Source organism: Tasmannia lanceolata, unplaced genomic scaffold (assembly GCF_043159265.1).
Source record: "Tasmannia lanceolata isolate RefF3 unplaced genomic scaffold, GAP_Taslan_0.1 ptg000002l, whole genome shotgun sequence".
Lineage (NCBI taxonomy): Eukaryota > Viridiplantae > Streptophyta > Magnoliopsida > Canellales > Winteraceae > Tasmannia > Tasmannia lanceolata.
The window spans coordinates 54,082,101-54,097,645 of NW_027518679.1; the positions used below are offsets into that span (position 1 = coordinate 54,082,101).

Here is a 15,545-nt window from a genome sequence, read left to right on the forward strand (position 1 = left end):
GGAATGCAACATCTGCAACATCCGGCCCCGCCCTGCCTTGGTGGGTAAGCTAATATTCCATGGAAAAAAATCATGGTCGCTAAACATGGTTGCAAGTAAGATTAGAATAAAGGGCAGCGAAAAATTCACCCCCTTAAAGGATAAATTCACCTTTTAGTGGTTTTTAAGCCTAGTGTTGTACCTCTTATTCTCTCCGTGAACTCATGGGGCCCAACAACTGAATTGTTTAGATTCTTAAACAAGGTAGGACTCACCCATACTTATTTTAGCAACCAATACTCTTCTCTCTTTGAACATGAATCCTTAATGGGCCCAACAATGAATAGTTAAGCAGGTCGACACCATAAGAAGTATTTTTTTTATATATATGAAAGCACTTAGCTTACTTTGTTCGAAGATCGAAGATCCAAACCGTTCCTTTGTTGTGAACCAACGTCCACAGGCCTTTCCTTAAAAATCATATACCCAAGAAGATCATAACTCTTCGAACCTCAGAGATTTTTTATATCAGGTGCCGTCTTATTATATTGGAGGGTTAGAACCATTCGATGGAGAGGATTCTGGGGCACAACCTATTGACGTTGAGGCTCAACCAAGGAATGATGTGGATCTTCAAGCAAAGTGGCCCCGGTGAATTTTCTAAATAATATGCATTATATAATGTATGCAGTTGCATATAATAGGTGCCTAGGTGGGCTCTAGTGTGTATCGCGCATGTTAGTATGTGAGCCTATATTTTGAAAAATACAATGAAGCCGATCTTGTTCAAAGATCCAAACTATTCAGTTTATTGAGCCTCAATGCTTCTAGGCTGTGCCCAAAAATTGTCTTCACTGGATGATCCTAACCCTCTAATTTGTAGATAAACTATACCATATAAAAAGTGGTGGCATTACCAATATATAGAAATATAAAAAAAATAACTTTTTTTAATAAGTAGTTTCGTGAGGTACAAAAGTAGTGTCACATGGCAGACAAGGGAGAGAGATAAGAGCAAAAGGCAAGTGGCTTTCTAGTAGTTTGAATTAAAAAATGAAACAAAAAAACGTCACAAATCAAAGAGTTAGGATCATTCTATATTTCTACGAGGCTCTATTGGCTTGCGTTCCCGGGAAAGCAAATCCCTGAAAAACAGCCTCTTTTTTCCTTGACAAGACCTTGATAAAACAGAGTTCACTTGCTTTCCCGAAAAAGTAACAAGCCTAGGTGGAAAATATCAAATAATGACATGGAAATTGCCAAAAATGATGTGGAAATGTCTCTTTTCTCACAAATGTGGAAAACCAAATCTCACTATTTTGGTCGGATTTGCTTTCCTGGGAAAACTAATGAAAAAAAGGTGGGCAAGCAGTTTCTCGGGAAACCTTTTCCTGCACAGTTCCTGCGCACATGAACAGACGCGGGAAACCTTTTCCTACATAGTTTCTTTGGATTTCTTTTCCTAATGCCACGTCAGATTCCCGAGAAACCGTTTCCTTTCCTTTCCCGGGAAAACTAAGTGAACAGAGCCTCCAAGGGTGTAGTTTTCTTTCTCTGAAATACACGCTCACTTATATAAAATCGTAAAAATTGAAAGCCGAACCCAACTGGAGCCCCCCAGTTGCAACTTTAGACTGCATACAAACACATTTTTAGCTCTATTGATTGAACCTTTGGCTATTGTCCTTACAAAAGAGGTCCGATCACTGCATAAAGACTGCTGAGAAAGAATCACGCACCTAAGCCACTTTCTTCCTTCAATCAATACTGATTTTAAGCGGTTAGAATGGGAAAGTATGGTGTTTGGGGGGGCCATTTCTCAAGTTGCAAGTTCATCAACTTCTGAATTGAATACAAAGCTCGGAAATGTGGTTGTTATGTCCCTGCATGAGTTGATAAGATAGTGTGACTCATAAGTAGTCTTTCAAGCTATTGCTTCTGCAACTAGAAAAAAAAAATAGCTCAAAGTATAGGCAACGATGAAAATTTTTTATTGGAAAACTTTATTCGTAGAAAATATTTAGTGCATTTTTTTACACCTCATGCATGGGTGCTGTCCATCATTTTACAACACATGTTTTGATAATGGGAAACCCATCATTTTACGCCTCATGTTTTGATATGGTAGGGCACCATCTCCCCCCAAACTCATGCATTATGGTGGGGGCCCACCATTTCCACCCAAATCCATGCATTGGGTGGGGAACACAATTTTAAACCATGTTTTGATAGGGTAGGGTCTGACCAACTTTACTCAAATCAATGCATGGAGTGGGGCCCACCATTTTACCTCGTGTTTTGATGGGTTGGGTCCCACGATCTCCACCCAAGCCCCATGCATAGAGGGGGACCCAAACCACATGTTTTGATGGGGGTGGGTCTATTAATCAAGCACAGCATGGGCCAAGAACAATGACATGATAATCACAACATGAAGTTATGCAAAGCTGCATAATATTATCTCAGGATGGAAAAATTATCAATGGCAACCATGAAAAATTATTCCATGGAATATAGGTGGGTCCAATTGTGTGAGAGGGTGTAGGTGAGAGGGAGAGACCTGAGTTCGCAGGAGTGGAGCGAGCATCAAAACTCCCTAAAAATAGTAAGAATTAAGCACCTACTTAAAATTTGATTTTAGTTTTCTTGGTTTTAAGGAGCTTTTCATGCTCCCCTCTCAAGCTTTTCATCTCCCTCCCATCTCTCAGAACTGGCCCTGTAAAACTTCAATGGAATACATTTTCAAGTTTGCCAAACATGGCCTACATGTATGAAAGGAGGCAACTTACCTGAGATATGGAAGAGTCATTATCTTCATTAAGGATGGATTGCGAGAGACGTAGTTCTGCCATTCAGATTTATCTATTTTCCCATCGCGATTTACATCAGCTTCCAAAAATGTCTGTTTGCATAAGGTTGAATCATGTAAGAACAAAAGGCAGAACCATTGGATCCTTTTGATCCCCAATCAATTTTCTAGAACTGATACTACTAAGTTAAACACCTTAATTATTTAGAGTAGATTACCTTATCCAGTATTATTTCGACAGTCTCATCACTCAATCTCATTTCCGATTCACTCAGAAGTGCAATTAGCATCTGCTTCACCTGCCAAAGCAAAATTATTGCCGTAAGGAGCCATCCAATATTTAATGTTGTTTCTAGCTAGTGGGGAAAATTCATGTGGGATCACCTGTTTTATGATCCAAACCAGGGGCGGAGCCAGGAATTTGTCCCAAGGGGGGCAAAAAATAGTTGTTATATAATAATCAATAAATTATCTTAAAGTAAAAAGAATAAAATAAAATTACACAAATTTTAATTCAAATTTCTTTCAAATTAAAAATTATTTATATTTATTTTTTCTGCCCACAAAAAAATTACTCACTTTATTGTCTTCCAAATTAATTTTGAAGCTCTCACAAGTCATAAGATTTGAGTAACTAAGCATTCGTAGCCCATAAAAGTATAGGCCCCGCCCCCATCAAAACATGAGGCGAAGTGATATATCCGGCCCTTTTTTCTACTTGGGACAGCCGCCTCTAGTATATTTATGCTACACTAAATCACTAATGCACTAGAGATGGCTGTCCCAAGTAACAAAAAAAAAAGGGGCGAATGTATCATTACCCAAACATGAGGTGAAAATACTGGGCCCCACCAAATCAAAACATCATGTGTAAATGGCGGGCCCTGCTCCATAGCTGTAAATGGTGGGACCCAGCTTATGCAATGGCTTGGGTGGAGATAGTGGGATGCATGCACAGCATCAAAACATATGTAAAATGGTGGGCCCCACCCATGCTATGCATAATGTGCAAAAAAATTACACCATAGAAAATATTCCAAAACAGAGGACAATAATCAGTTTTATATTCAAAATCTGAAAACCAACAAGGCTGTTCCATTAAAAAGTTAACTCTTACTTTTGTAATCACTTGTATTACACCTTGTTGGGTATCCATTTAGGATGGTACTAAGACCATGCCAGATGATATTTTACAAGATCAATGGTCTTGATTTCATATACATGTTCACTCATGTCCCTTTTGAAATCCCAAAATTATTACCGAGGAGAGGGCAATTTGGTAGTTTTAATTACAAAATATTTGCACAACTAACGTCCCTCTTTAAATCTCAAAATTGCTCCTCAAACCAGTAACCAATCATAAAGACTTTCTCTGTACAACCACAAATCCGCAATCCTCTCTTAAAGCCTAACTTTTCGTTAATAGAAGGAAAAAAAAATCGGCTTCTTTAAATCTGATTTTTAACGTCTGTGCCATATCCTAATTAGTAGGAAATTTTTTCGGCAAAAATCGAGGGGAGGGGGGGGGGGGTAACCGTCTGCTTGACATGATAAATTTTCAAAAACCTGAGTCTATTATTTAATAAATATTATTACATGCTAGACCACTAAAAGAATTTCTGATTTTAACATGATTGAGGTTTTAAATAACAATGAATCCGAAGGTATGACCCATTGTTTTCTTTTTCCCGAAATGGTGGTATGTCCCATTGTTACAAGGTTAGGAAACAAATTCGAAGCGAAACGTGAAATGAATGCGGAAAACATAGGGAAAAATTAGAGGGGAAATAAGAATCAGAGAAGTGGTAAAAAATTGTATGAGAAAAGCATTGAGAAATGTCTTAAGAACCATGTTAGAAACATTTCGGAAACGATAGAGAAATATAAAAGAAAGGCATATGAAACACAAAGGAATTGGGGTGCGCGAGAAATGCACCTAACATTTTTTTATTTATTTTTTATTTATTTTTTATCTTACTACCCTAATTTTTATTTTTATTTTAATAAGTTTTTGTGTTTGTATATTTGGATTTTATTTCAAAATTTATGAGCTTTTACACATAACTATATCCATTTATAATTTTTCATCATTCTTATTTAAATTTGAAGCAGACATATATGATTTCTGTATGCTCTACTTATTTTATTTTTAGCATAATGTTTTACTTATTTATATTTTTTATTACTATGTATACTCTTGTTTTCCTTTTTAATATGCATTCAACAATTTTTCTACTGTGATTTCTTAAAAAACGTTTCACACACATTTCACATATGTTTTGCACTCGTTCCCATGCATTTTTCATGTGTTTCACGCATTTTCCACATAAGTTTCCCATATGTTTTGCATGCATTTCTCATATGTTTCATATGCGCTTCGGAAACGTTTCCCCAAATTTTGTCAGGTTTCGGAAATGTTTCTGAATGCATTTCCCACTCTCTTAAGTTTCTGACAACTATGACCAATCCATTGACAGAAATTCAAAATTACCTCTTGTCGTTCAATACAGCCCGTTCCATCCATATCATAAAGCTTAAATGAAACTGCAAAGTGACCATGTAAAAGTCAGGAAGCACAATAAAATGTATGGACAAGCCAAGGGGAAATGGTATACTTCTAGTGCTAGATGTGACTTAAAGGTGAAAGTTAATCTTTATCAACTTACAATCGATCTTGTCCTCATGCGGGGCATTTGGGTGAAAGACATTAAGTGCTCGAACAAAGTCACCAAAATCAATGGCTCCCTTTTTCTTAACATCGAATAAGTCAAAGATCTGTGAAAAAAATATTCAAGCAAATGCAGAACAAATCAGTTTTAGCAAATATTCATCAGTCAAGTTGTCCTTTTATTTGGCAGATGCACATGAGAAACTTGTTCGAATTCATTTATTCAGCAAAGTTGCTTAACTTCAACGAATGGCACAAAAATGAAGTATAATAAAATATATACAATAACAAAAACAAGGAACATTGCACATCTGGCAGTGGAGAACCTCACTAAAGTGGGTGTTCTTGACAGTCTCCGTTTGTTGGGCAATCTCTTTCCCAATTGTAATTTCATTTTCTGTTTTCCTTAATAAAATCTGTTACTGCTTCAAAAAAAAAAAATGTAAAGGAATCCATGTCAAATGTCACTACATCACTTCACAAAACTAAACCTGTGAAAATCCACTACATGTCCGTTTCCTTCTTCACCACATGTTTTTGATAGCGTCACCTCTCAAACTTAGGGGAGGGCTAGAATGGTGGTGAAAGGGTATAAGTAGCCTTATGGGCTTATGGCATAGACTACCAGGAAACCTTTGACCCAATAGCGAACATGAACTCTATAATTCAATAGTCTCTTGCAGCAAATTTGTCGTGGACATCAGATGGAAGCAAACCTTCACCCTATATTTCTATTTGGACTACATTATTTAGGTATCTGTGATAAAGGTATAACATCCATTAATTTTTTGGCAGATACAATGTTGGTTAATGATCTGATCTGATAGGACGAGATGGGATATGTCCCACTCTCATGATAAGGAGGCCATCTTGGTATTTTTGCTTGGTGGATTCAGACCATGGTTTTAAATTTGGACCGAAATTTCGGATTTCGGTGGGGACCGAAACCGAAATTTGGCGAAATTTCAAATTTCGGCCTTTACCAAATTTCGGCTGAAATTTCGGAATTTCAGTTCGAAATTTCGATAAAATGCCATTTTTTTAAAAGTGTTGCAAAATTTACGTCCGATATTTCGGAAATTCAGTCCGGAATTTCGAACTGAAATGCCAAATTTCAGATTTCGGTGGGGGCCGAAATCGGTACCGAAACCGAAATTTAAAACCTTGCTTCAGACTAAAACGAACTTTTGAGGTTTTGTAAAAGTGGTGCACGTGTGTATAGAAACACATAAAATGTCTTAAATTGGCTTAGAGTCATCTTGATGTAAAAAGGCAAAAGAATAGAAATAAAAAATCATTACAAATACAGTCCCTTTTCAAGGGTTAAGCACTGATGAGGGCCTTTAAGAAGGCAAAAATAGAAGTCAACCTGCATTTTAATATGTTATTAAAAACAAAATCTTAACTAAGAGTCCACCTGAATAAATATAAAACTCATGAAAGATAATTCTGCTTCATACTCAGTGCTTATATGCATGACTGAATTGAGGCCAATTTCACTAGTTAATGCAAATGTGACCATGGGCTCATTTGATTTTCTTCCAAAAAAAAAAAAACAATGGGCAACTGGAAAAGCATTACAACATCGTACCCGGTTAGCAAAGAGGTTCTCCTTTTTTCTGTTCTTAAACAGAGCCAGCTGAAACTCTTCCTGAATACATATAAGAAACAACATCAACGTCACATTGAAGTAATATTTTATTGTAGATTGTTTTTTTGTTTTTTTTTTGAATGATTTTATTGTAGATTGGTTTTTTTTTTTTTGAATGAATTTTATTGTAGATTATTTACAACACAGTTTACGTTTCCTAAATCATAGAGAAGATAACAACGAATATGAAACAATTATTTTGTAGTGTGGAAAATCGCATACACAAAAATAAAGAGGACATACTTCCTAATCTCAAACCCAGGACCACTCAATATTAGGCTAAAGTACAATAGCTGATTTCAATCAGGGAAATATTATTGCAAATGCTAGTAGTCTGAAAGTAATCACAAGGGTTAATGCAATATTCATTGTCAAGGTCTCAAGCTATTCAGTCCTAAAAACATCCATAAATAAAATGAAACAATTGGGAACCTCATGGGGAGCAGCAATCAACATATCAATGGAGCTTGTCAACATTTATCATCATTAGCATAACCGACTTTTAATGTTCATTGTACTCGTAACTTCATAGATGGTCAGTGAAGCAAACCAGGCTCCCTTCCAAAGGAAATGAAAGTCCAAACTATGTCCTAGGTCATGGACTTTCTTATGACTAACTTACAAACAAGCAAGAGTTCTAAACAGAAATTGCCATTTCCTTTCCAACACTGTCATGTTTTCATGGTTGGAACTACTGGATATCAGACTAAGTTCATTAGAAATATGATTGGTATATGTGTGTGTATGGTTTTTCAGAGGATCAGCATTCTTTTATACAGGTAAGGTGAAATTCATTTGTTAAACAGAGGTGAGAATTTGTCATCATGATTTTGATGATTAGACAAAAAATCTCATGTTTACCCATGCTTGATCAAAGGGTGAATATCATGTGTCGTCCAATGGCTGGGAATAACATCATGATGGTGTCGATTACTTGCTCAAGTTCGATCCAATTCAAGGGTTAGCACGGAGTACTTTTTAGTAACGACAAAGCTTGAGAAGCGTACTTGCTTTAACAACGGAAAGAGGTTCCATCAGTAGTTCAGCTTTGGGTCTCGGTTCATGTGTTGGCTCAAGTACTGGTGAAAGGGCATGAACCTAAGCGTATTGCTTGACTGAGGGTGTGAGTTCGGCTTTCAATATTCCAGCAAGTACTGGTGAAAGGGCATGAACCTAAGCGTCTTGCTTGACTGAGGGTGTGAGTTCGGCTTTCAATATTTAGCTTTAACAACTTTCACTAGCACTTGGATAGTTACCGAAACTCAACAAGATTGTCTCCGCTTGTGCTTAAAGGGACTACTTAAAAGCGGCTAGAACTTCCAAGCTAAGAAGGCTAGCAGTTGATATGAGTTTATTGAGCTCATTGCCCTCCCTAGAGTGAGCAAGAGCGGAGTTTACTATGTGACCCTAAATGCGAGTTTCACTGACTGAACCCACCACTACCCGAAAGAATATACTGCTAGAGAAGAGCAACAGCTAGTGAAAGTTACTGACTGAACCCACCACAACCCCAAAGTAGATACTCCGCTTGCCTGGAACTACTTAGGCATAGATTGACTAACCACTCCAGAACTCAGAATGTTCATTCTTGACCCCCAAAGTAGATACTCCGCTTGCTTGGAACTACTTAGGCATAGATTGACTAACCACTCCATAACTCAGAATGTTCATTCTTGACCTGGATGATAACTGCCTACCGTATTATGAGGTATCACAAGCATCTCAAAGTTTGATTGTTTGTGTACACATGACAATATCATTTTCTATGAATATGAATAATTTCTTCTCTTTCTAATTGAATTCCTAGTCCAGGTTACCTAGCTACCCATGAAAGATATAACATGCCATGACGTACATGACCCCGCAACAGCGTGAGGCTTTCTTTACTTCATACAAGTCATCAATCTGGCCTTATGAATTGATGTCTAGTTGGTTTCTTATTGAACAATCCACCACATCGTCAAAATCTGCATGAAGGATGAGACTACATTTTCTAGTTTAAGGGGCAAAAACGGCATGCACATTCACCATCTTGTCAAAAACCTATGAAGATAAACATTCAATGCCCGCAGCATCTCGACCTTAGCAATGTTGAAATCATTAATTGTCTTTCTTTTAAAGGTAATATTTTTATTTATTGCAGCATGCATATTGTGAAACAACCAATTACTCCAAAAGCTTCAGCGGTTGGAGATGGCGTTATTTAATCTTACTTTAACACCCCCTCTCACGTGTGGCCCCTCTTTTGGGTTTGTCATTGCATGTGGATTTTTTCTACCCAGGAGGTTTGAACTCAGGACCTTTGGCTCTGATACCATGTGAAACAACCAGTTACTCCAAAAGCTTAAGCTGTTGGAGATGGCATTATTTAATCTCTTATACTTTAACACATCTTGCATGAAAAGAGGACAAGGCGTCCCGCCTACGCAAAAGACAGTGAAGACTGATCATCTTTCAGCTCACGCCCATTACATTAACACTCCCCGTGCCCCACAGTCTATGTCAGCCTACCTACGACTAACCATACCCAGATCCAAGCTTTTGCTACAATCAGACAGTAACCTGAAAACACATTTGAGTGGCCATTAACATTCCCTACAGTCTGTCAGCCTACATACGACTCACCATATCCAGATCCAAGCTTTTGCTAGGCATCATTCATCATCTTCAACTGTAAAGAACTGATGATCTTCTCTTCATCGAGTTCATACTTGCAGCTCCGGAGCTTTTACTATGAGTTCTCATGACCATGAAGGTTTTTCTTCTTAAATTTTGTAAAAGGATAATAGAGGTCGTGCAAACAATTTCTTTATAGCAGTGCTTCAAAACGCAGATACGGGTCAAAAATCAGCCAAAGCAAGTCCTAGTCAACTCGACAGAATGTGGTCAGGTACCCGGTTGACTCAGTTCAGCACTCGATTGATGCAATCATAACTAGGGAGAGTCAAAGGAGCGTTGATTGACTTTGTTGGCAAAACGCAGGCTTGGAAAAGAACACGGACAAGGTAAAAGGGCAGTAGACTCGGGGGAGTCCACGATGATGCGAGGGAGTTTTGAAACTATGCTTTATATAATTCGACACATTGATCATCAGGTAAAAGAGATGGGTCAATGTCGAAATTTTGGGGCAGACAAAGAGTACAAGACACATGTGCAATTACTTTTTACTCACATTTTATTGGGATTTAGTGAGAGTAATTGCACGTTCCCTCTTTTCCTACAATGAGTCCCTTTTGCTTTTCAAAAAATTAGTACCTGATGGAATATTCAAGAAGCCTCAATTATCAAATAGAAAGGAATAAAGGTTTGAAAGTAACCTTAAAGACAGCCTATTGTGATTTTTATGAATAGCCTAAAAGGATCTGAGAATCCGTGTTACAAATATACCAGCAGTGTATAATTTGGCAATAACTGGATCCAAAATCTAACACGAAATTCAAAAACTGGTTCACATAATGACCAAAGTTGAATGATACACTAATATCCATTTGATTTGCATCTTTTATTTCAGATTTGCATATGAAAAACATTGCATTTAAAATTAAACACCTTCTGTCCAGTTTGCAACATGCTAAAATTATTACATAGAAATTCCTAAATGCAATCCATTGACTTTTGAGGCTAGTCACAAAGTCACAAAAGACCACAACAATTACAACAACCGATTCTCTATAGTTTACACTTGAATCATAAAAGAAACAGCTCACAGAAAAGTCAATAGCTCAGATAAACTCAAAATGAAATTAACTAGAGATTGATAGCTTTGGAAAGGAAAAGAAATGAGATACAAGAGAATAACAAGGTCAGTACAGCTCCAATATGCATCCATAGAAAAACATTACCACACTCTAGAAACAAAAAATTAAGTATGAGGAAACATAAGCAAGCAAACATGTATGTGATGGTATATATTACCTTGTTTATTAGTCCATCATCGATCACAGAACTGCTAATGCTCTTGAACAGTTCAAACAGTGCTTCGACTTCACTAACGCTGACTGGGAAAAAAATAAAATAAGGAAAAAAAATTGGCCCAGTTTCCACAAAGTTAACAAGCCACAAAATGAGTGTACAAAAAATCCAAACTGAAGTCCTAGTAAATAAAATAGATCCGTCTTAGGACAGACCAGTATATAATTTCTTCCCAACAAAATATTCTGCCCAGAAATCAGGTCAATTTTATTTCAGTCTGGTACAATCCAATCTATTCTGTCCGGAACAAACGAAATGGGGTGAAAAGGCCTGTTTCAGCCGAACTTGTGTGGAATTTTTGGACAATTACCATATTCGATTTTTTGCAAATTACTTTGGCGGTTTCCCTTTTCAGCCCTTTTCAAAAACCATCATTTTTACACTTCCAGAACTCATTTCTTCCCTAAATTCCTACTCGTCGCTTATATTTGGCATTTGGTGTAATGAATTATGAGTGTTATTGATGTTTGGTACTGAAATTTGATATTAATTAGGCTCATGCAGAGAAAACTTCATGCCTGTGGAAGATGTTTAGTAGACTGTCTTTTTGTTAAATTTGGTTCATGTCATAGAAACCCCTACTTAAATATTTCTTGCCATAATGCCTTGAAAAATCGGACCAACAAATGTCAATAAGCTGAGAGTAATGTCAATAATAAGCCAACATACAGAGGAACAAATAACTAATGAGCGTAAAGCAGAAATAAGTGAAAAGAGAGAGAGAGAAGAATACTACTGATGGCTGACAAGAAAAAAAGAAGCAGAGCATGTGACATATTGAAACTTTATTTTGGTAGAAAAGTGGGGATTGAACCTCGACCTCAAGCTTGAAGAACAAAGCCTTGACCAATTGAGCTAGAGGCTCAATCCCTACATATTGAACCTTTGTTTCCAAGCATCAAATATCCAACTTGACCAATATGCTAGAACTTAACAGTGTCGGTAACATCAAATATCCAACTCGAACAATTAATTAAAACTTAACAGTGTTGGTAATTATCCTAGCTATCCAGACTTGTCATTTTTAAACCCTAGGAAATGGCATATACTAAAGTAACACGAATCCCGGAGCTAGGGGTGTAAAGGGATCGAATTCGAATCGGATATGGCTATATCCGAATTCGATTACCGTATACACTATCCAAATTCGGATTGGGATTCGAATTTGACAGATATTTAATATCTATTACCGAATTCGTATCCGCCGGATATTGTTCGGATTCGGATATTATCCGTATCCGTTTATCCTGTAAATTCGAACATTTTATTGCAACACTTTATCTTTCTTCTCCTTCTTACTCCTCAAATGAATTTTCCAAATCCTAAAACCAGACCTCTACCTTCTCTTCACAAAATTAACTCTCAAACCCTAAAATATATGAGATCCTCTTCTTCCTTTTAAAACAAAGGCAGAAAGAGAGGCGGTCGGGATGGATGATGGTGTTCGTAGTGGTCTTTGGGTTTTTTCTTTCTTTTTTGTGTGTGTATATGATGGAATGGGTTGGGCTATTTTGAACAGGGGAAGTGGGGGTGCTGACTGTGAAAGATGAAGAGAAATGGGGATGGAGATGGGGATTGGGTTAGAGATGAAGGTGACTAGCGGTGATGGAGGTGGCTGTGAGAAGGTGGAGACAGGCGGCGGTGGATTTTTGTGGGGTTGGAGGCACCAAGAAATGCCGAAGATGGTGTCTCAGCCTCCTCATTTCTCCTCTCTTGTTTCTCCTTACAAATCTTAAAAGTCCCCTCTTTTAATTACATTTTGGGTTTTTATATAACCCTAAGTTGGAAAATTGATATGAGCCGTCCATTTACCATCAATGACCTAGATGGTCTTTTTGCTTTAGAATTCTCTAGAAACTATGACATCTTCTTTCAATCATCATCATCCATTTGTCTCTTTCATCCTACAGGCCACATTTGTTGCTTCATAAAGAAGCCATGTCAAACTCCAAGAATGCCCTTAAAATGAGAGATTACTTCATTTCCTACCCAAAACACTTTTTTTTTGTTTTTTTCTAAAAAGAAAATTCACTTTTCTTTCAGAAACAAAAGATAGTGTGTCATTACTAAAAATAAATATTAATGATATTATTAATAATAAATAAAAATGATTTAATTCTCGGATTCGGATGTTAACCGGATCGGATATACCATTTACCAGATTCGCATCCGCTAAGAGCCGGATATCTCATAAACGGATTCGGATAATATCCGCTTGAATCGGATTCGGATAATATTCGCTTTAAACGAATTCAGATGCGGACGGTAATCGAATTTTCGAATATCCATTTACACCCCTACCCGGAGCAATGAAATTCGGCGATCTAGAATCACACCCAGTAACTGATTTGATAGATAAATATGTGACATGAATAACAAGAAATCAATGAAGTGTGCAAAGAGACCATTTCAAGTTTCAACTTACAAGCTGTTTGAGAAGCAAGTAGTATAGGGTCCTCGTGTCCTGGGAACTGCTTTCTAGTGTTGGACTGAAAGCAGCCCATTTACTGAAGGAAAACCCTTATAGACTAAGGCCTAGGCTTCAAAAGCAACACCACACAAGCATCTTAAACCTTGCAAAAATAGCACAAATTCAGTACTTCTCATCCAAATAAACAAACATAAAGCACTATAATAACCTTATGGTCAAAACCATGCCAAAACACACACAAATCACACGGCGAGTGAGAAAATTACTTGTTTTACACATGAAATGAGATAACTTGAACCGATTCTATTCAATTTTTACTTAGAGGGACCTTTAATTCATGATAATATCCGTATAAATTACCAAAAATCATATCATTTCCCTCTAAAATGTGAAAAGAAGAAAAAAAATCCCAAGAAAAAAGATTCCGTCAGAAATGTTTTTCTTGCAATCCAAACATGAAAAGATGCCACAGAAACATGATTCCGACAACATCATTCAATCGAAAAATATATATAAAATCCCTAAAAAATAAAATAAAAATAAAAAAACATCCAAATAGAAAAAATCATAACCCTAGAAATCTCCGGCATTCCCCAATTCAAACACTCCAGACAAAAAAAAACAAATCAAAACATTAAATCTAAATCAAATCAAATCCAACAGTAAACACATAAAGCAAATCGCCTACCGGCAGGAAAATCGCCGGAATCTCGCCGACGGGATGCTTTTTCCCGTGTGTGAGAGAGAGAGAGGGGGTTTTAGAGTCGTTACGAAGGAGGAGAAAACGGGGGTTTTCCTTTGAACAAGAGCGCAGAGTTCGGCTGCCTAAGAGATCCGACGGTTCAGATCATTTTAAATCGCCATAATCGCCGCGGGATATTCCCAGATGTCAAAAAACAGGGCAGTTTAAAAGAGATTCTCTACTGTGTTTACTTCTTCCCATCATATACGCGCTCTTTTTCGTCTCTGAATTAAATGGAGACAATGTGGGTTAAATTCCCAACCCTTGTTTTGATATTCACACCCCTTTTTAAACTCCTCATTGGGTAATTACAGAATTTTAGGATTCTAAGTTTCTAACAACCTACAGACGTCAAATTCAGGAATATACTTGAAGGGGACTGGTATATTCGCCCCCAAATCTTCTCCAGCCGCCCTTTTACTGTCAAATTCGAAAAGGTTCCTGGTTAAGGTGGTCACCCGGTAATTTTGAAAGACAAAAAACGAACAAAACTATTGATATTGGCACTGCAATGTTTTTATAATTGCAGTAAATCAGATTGTCTTTATTATTTGAATAGCTGTCAGAGATTAATACAGTTCCCAAAAAGCTCTAAAAAATCAATTAAAAAAGAAAAGACAAACCAGAGTTTGTGCACTTATTAGAATATGGTGGCGCCAATATCATGAGCCAAAAAAAAATTGTTAAAGTTCACCTCCATGTGAAATTGCTAAAAAGAAACCAGATTTGGTAGCGCACATTTGGTTTTAAATTTCCCATTAACAATCGAAATGTTTTCATTTCTATCCCACCAAAAAGATTTGGTAGCGCACATTTGGTTTTAAATTTCCCATTAACAATCGAAATGTTTTCATTTCTATCCCACCAAAAAGAAATCTATACGATTTCTGGCTGAAATTTCTAAATTTAGACTGAAATTCCAAAAAATGAACTGAAATTCTTGAAATTCGACCAAAATGGTCAGAACAACAAAAAATGAAAAATATCATTATTTGCAGTTCATTTCTTCAATGTAGATAATGATTTTTGGTAGGTAACATCATTTAACTACACAACAGAGTAACTATATCTTATGCATGGGATGTCATATCGGCATAAGACCAACCATACCTTGTAACTTTACATGGTATTGACATAGAGTTGGAGTCCTTAGAGGGGAGACTAGTCATTGTACTTTCTTATACTACATTACATTGTGCTTCTTTATTGACTTTAATGTTCTAGGCATGCGCGACAACGCATGTCACTAGGTGTTTATGTGACGATTTCTAGGTATGTATTTGTGCTTATTTT

At 36.9% G+C, this 15,545-nt stretch overlaps 1 protein-coding gene across 4 annotated transcripts; it reads right to left on the reverse strand.

Moving 5' to 3' along the window:
• Positions 1–1,505: 1,505 nt before the first annotated feature.
• LOC143879021 (calcineurin B-like protein 1) lies at positions 1,506–14,504 on the reverse strand. 4 transcript variants are annotated; one of them, XM_077381239.1, is made up of 9 exons: positions 14,282–14,504; positions 13,505–13,645; positions 11,023–11,105; positions 7,048–7,107; positions 5,455–5,563; positions 5,280–5,332; positions 3,007–3,087; positions 2,769–2,881; positions 1,506–1,862 (listed from the first exon to the last, which is right to left on the reverse strand). In XM_077381239.1, exons 2-9 carry the CDS (start codon positions 13,581–13,583, stop codon positions 1,799–1,801), a joined length of 642 nt encoding a protein of 213 aa, XP_077237354.1. In that variant the 5' UTR covers positions 13,584–13,645; positions 14,282–14,504; the 3' UTR covers positions 1,506–1,798. The 4 variants fall into 4 exon arrangements, with proteins under 4 accessions (XP_077237354.1, XP_077237347.1, XP_077237350.1 ...); XM_077381232.1 differs by having other exon boundaries at positions 14,199–14,504; XM_077381235.1 differs by having other exon boundaries at positions 13,505–13,652; positions 14,282–14,503.
• Between the last annotated feature and the right edge of the window lie 1,041 nt (positions 14,505–15,545).

Bases quoted from the DNA above. Each gene is read 5' to 3' on its own strand.
- LOC143879021 (XM_077381239.1), bottom strand. From the start codon at position 13,583: ATGGGCTGCTTTCAGTCCAACACTAGAAAGCAGTTCCCAGGACACGAG. The intron at 2,882-3,006 runs GTAATCTACTCT...TTATGCAAACAG, and splicing joins TCGAAATAATACTGGATAAG to ACATTTTTGGAAGCTGATGT. The intron at 1,863-2,768 runs GTAAGTTGCCTC...CAACTCATGCAG, and splicing joins ATGACTCTTCCATATCTCAG to GGACATAACAACCACATTTC.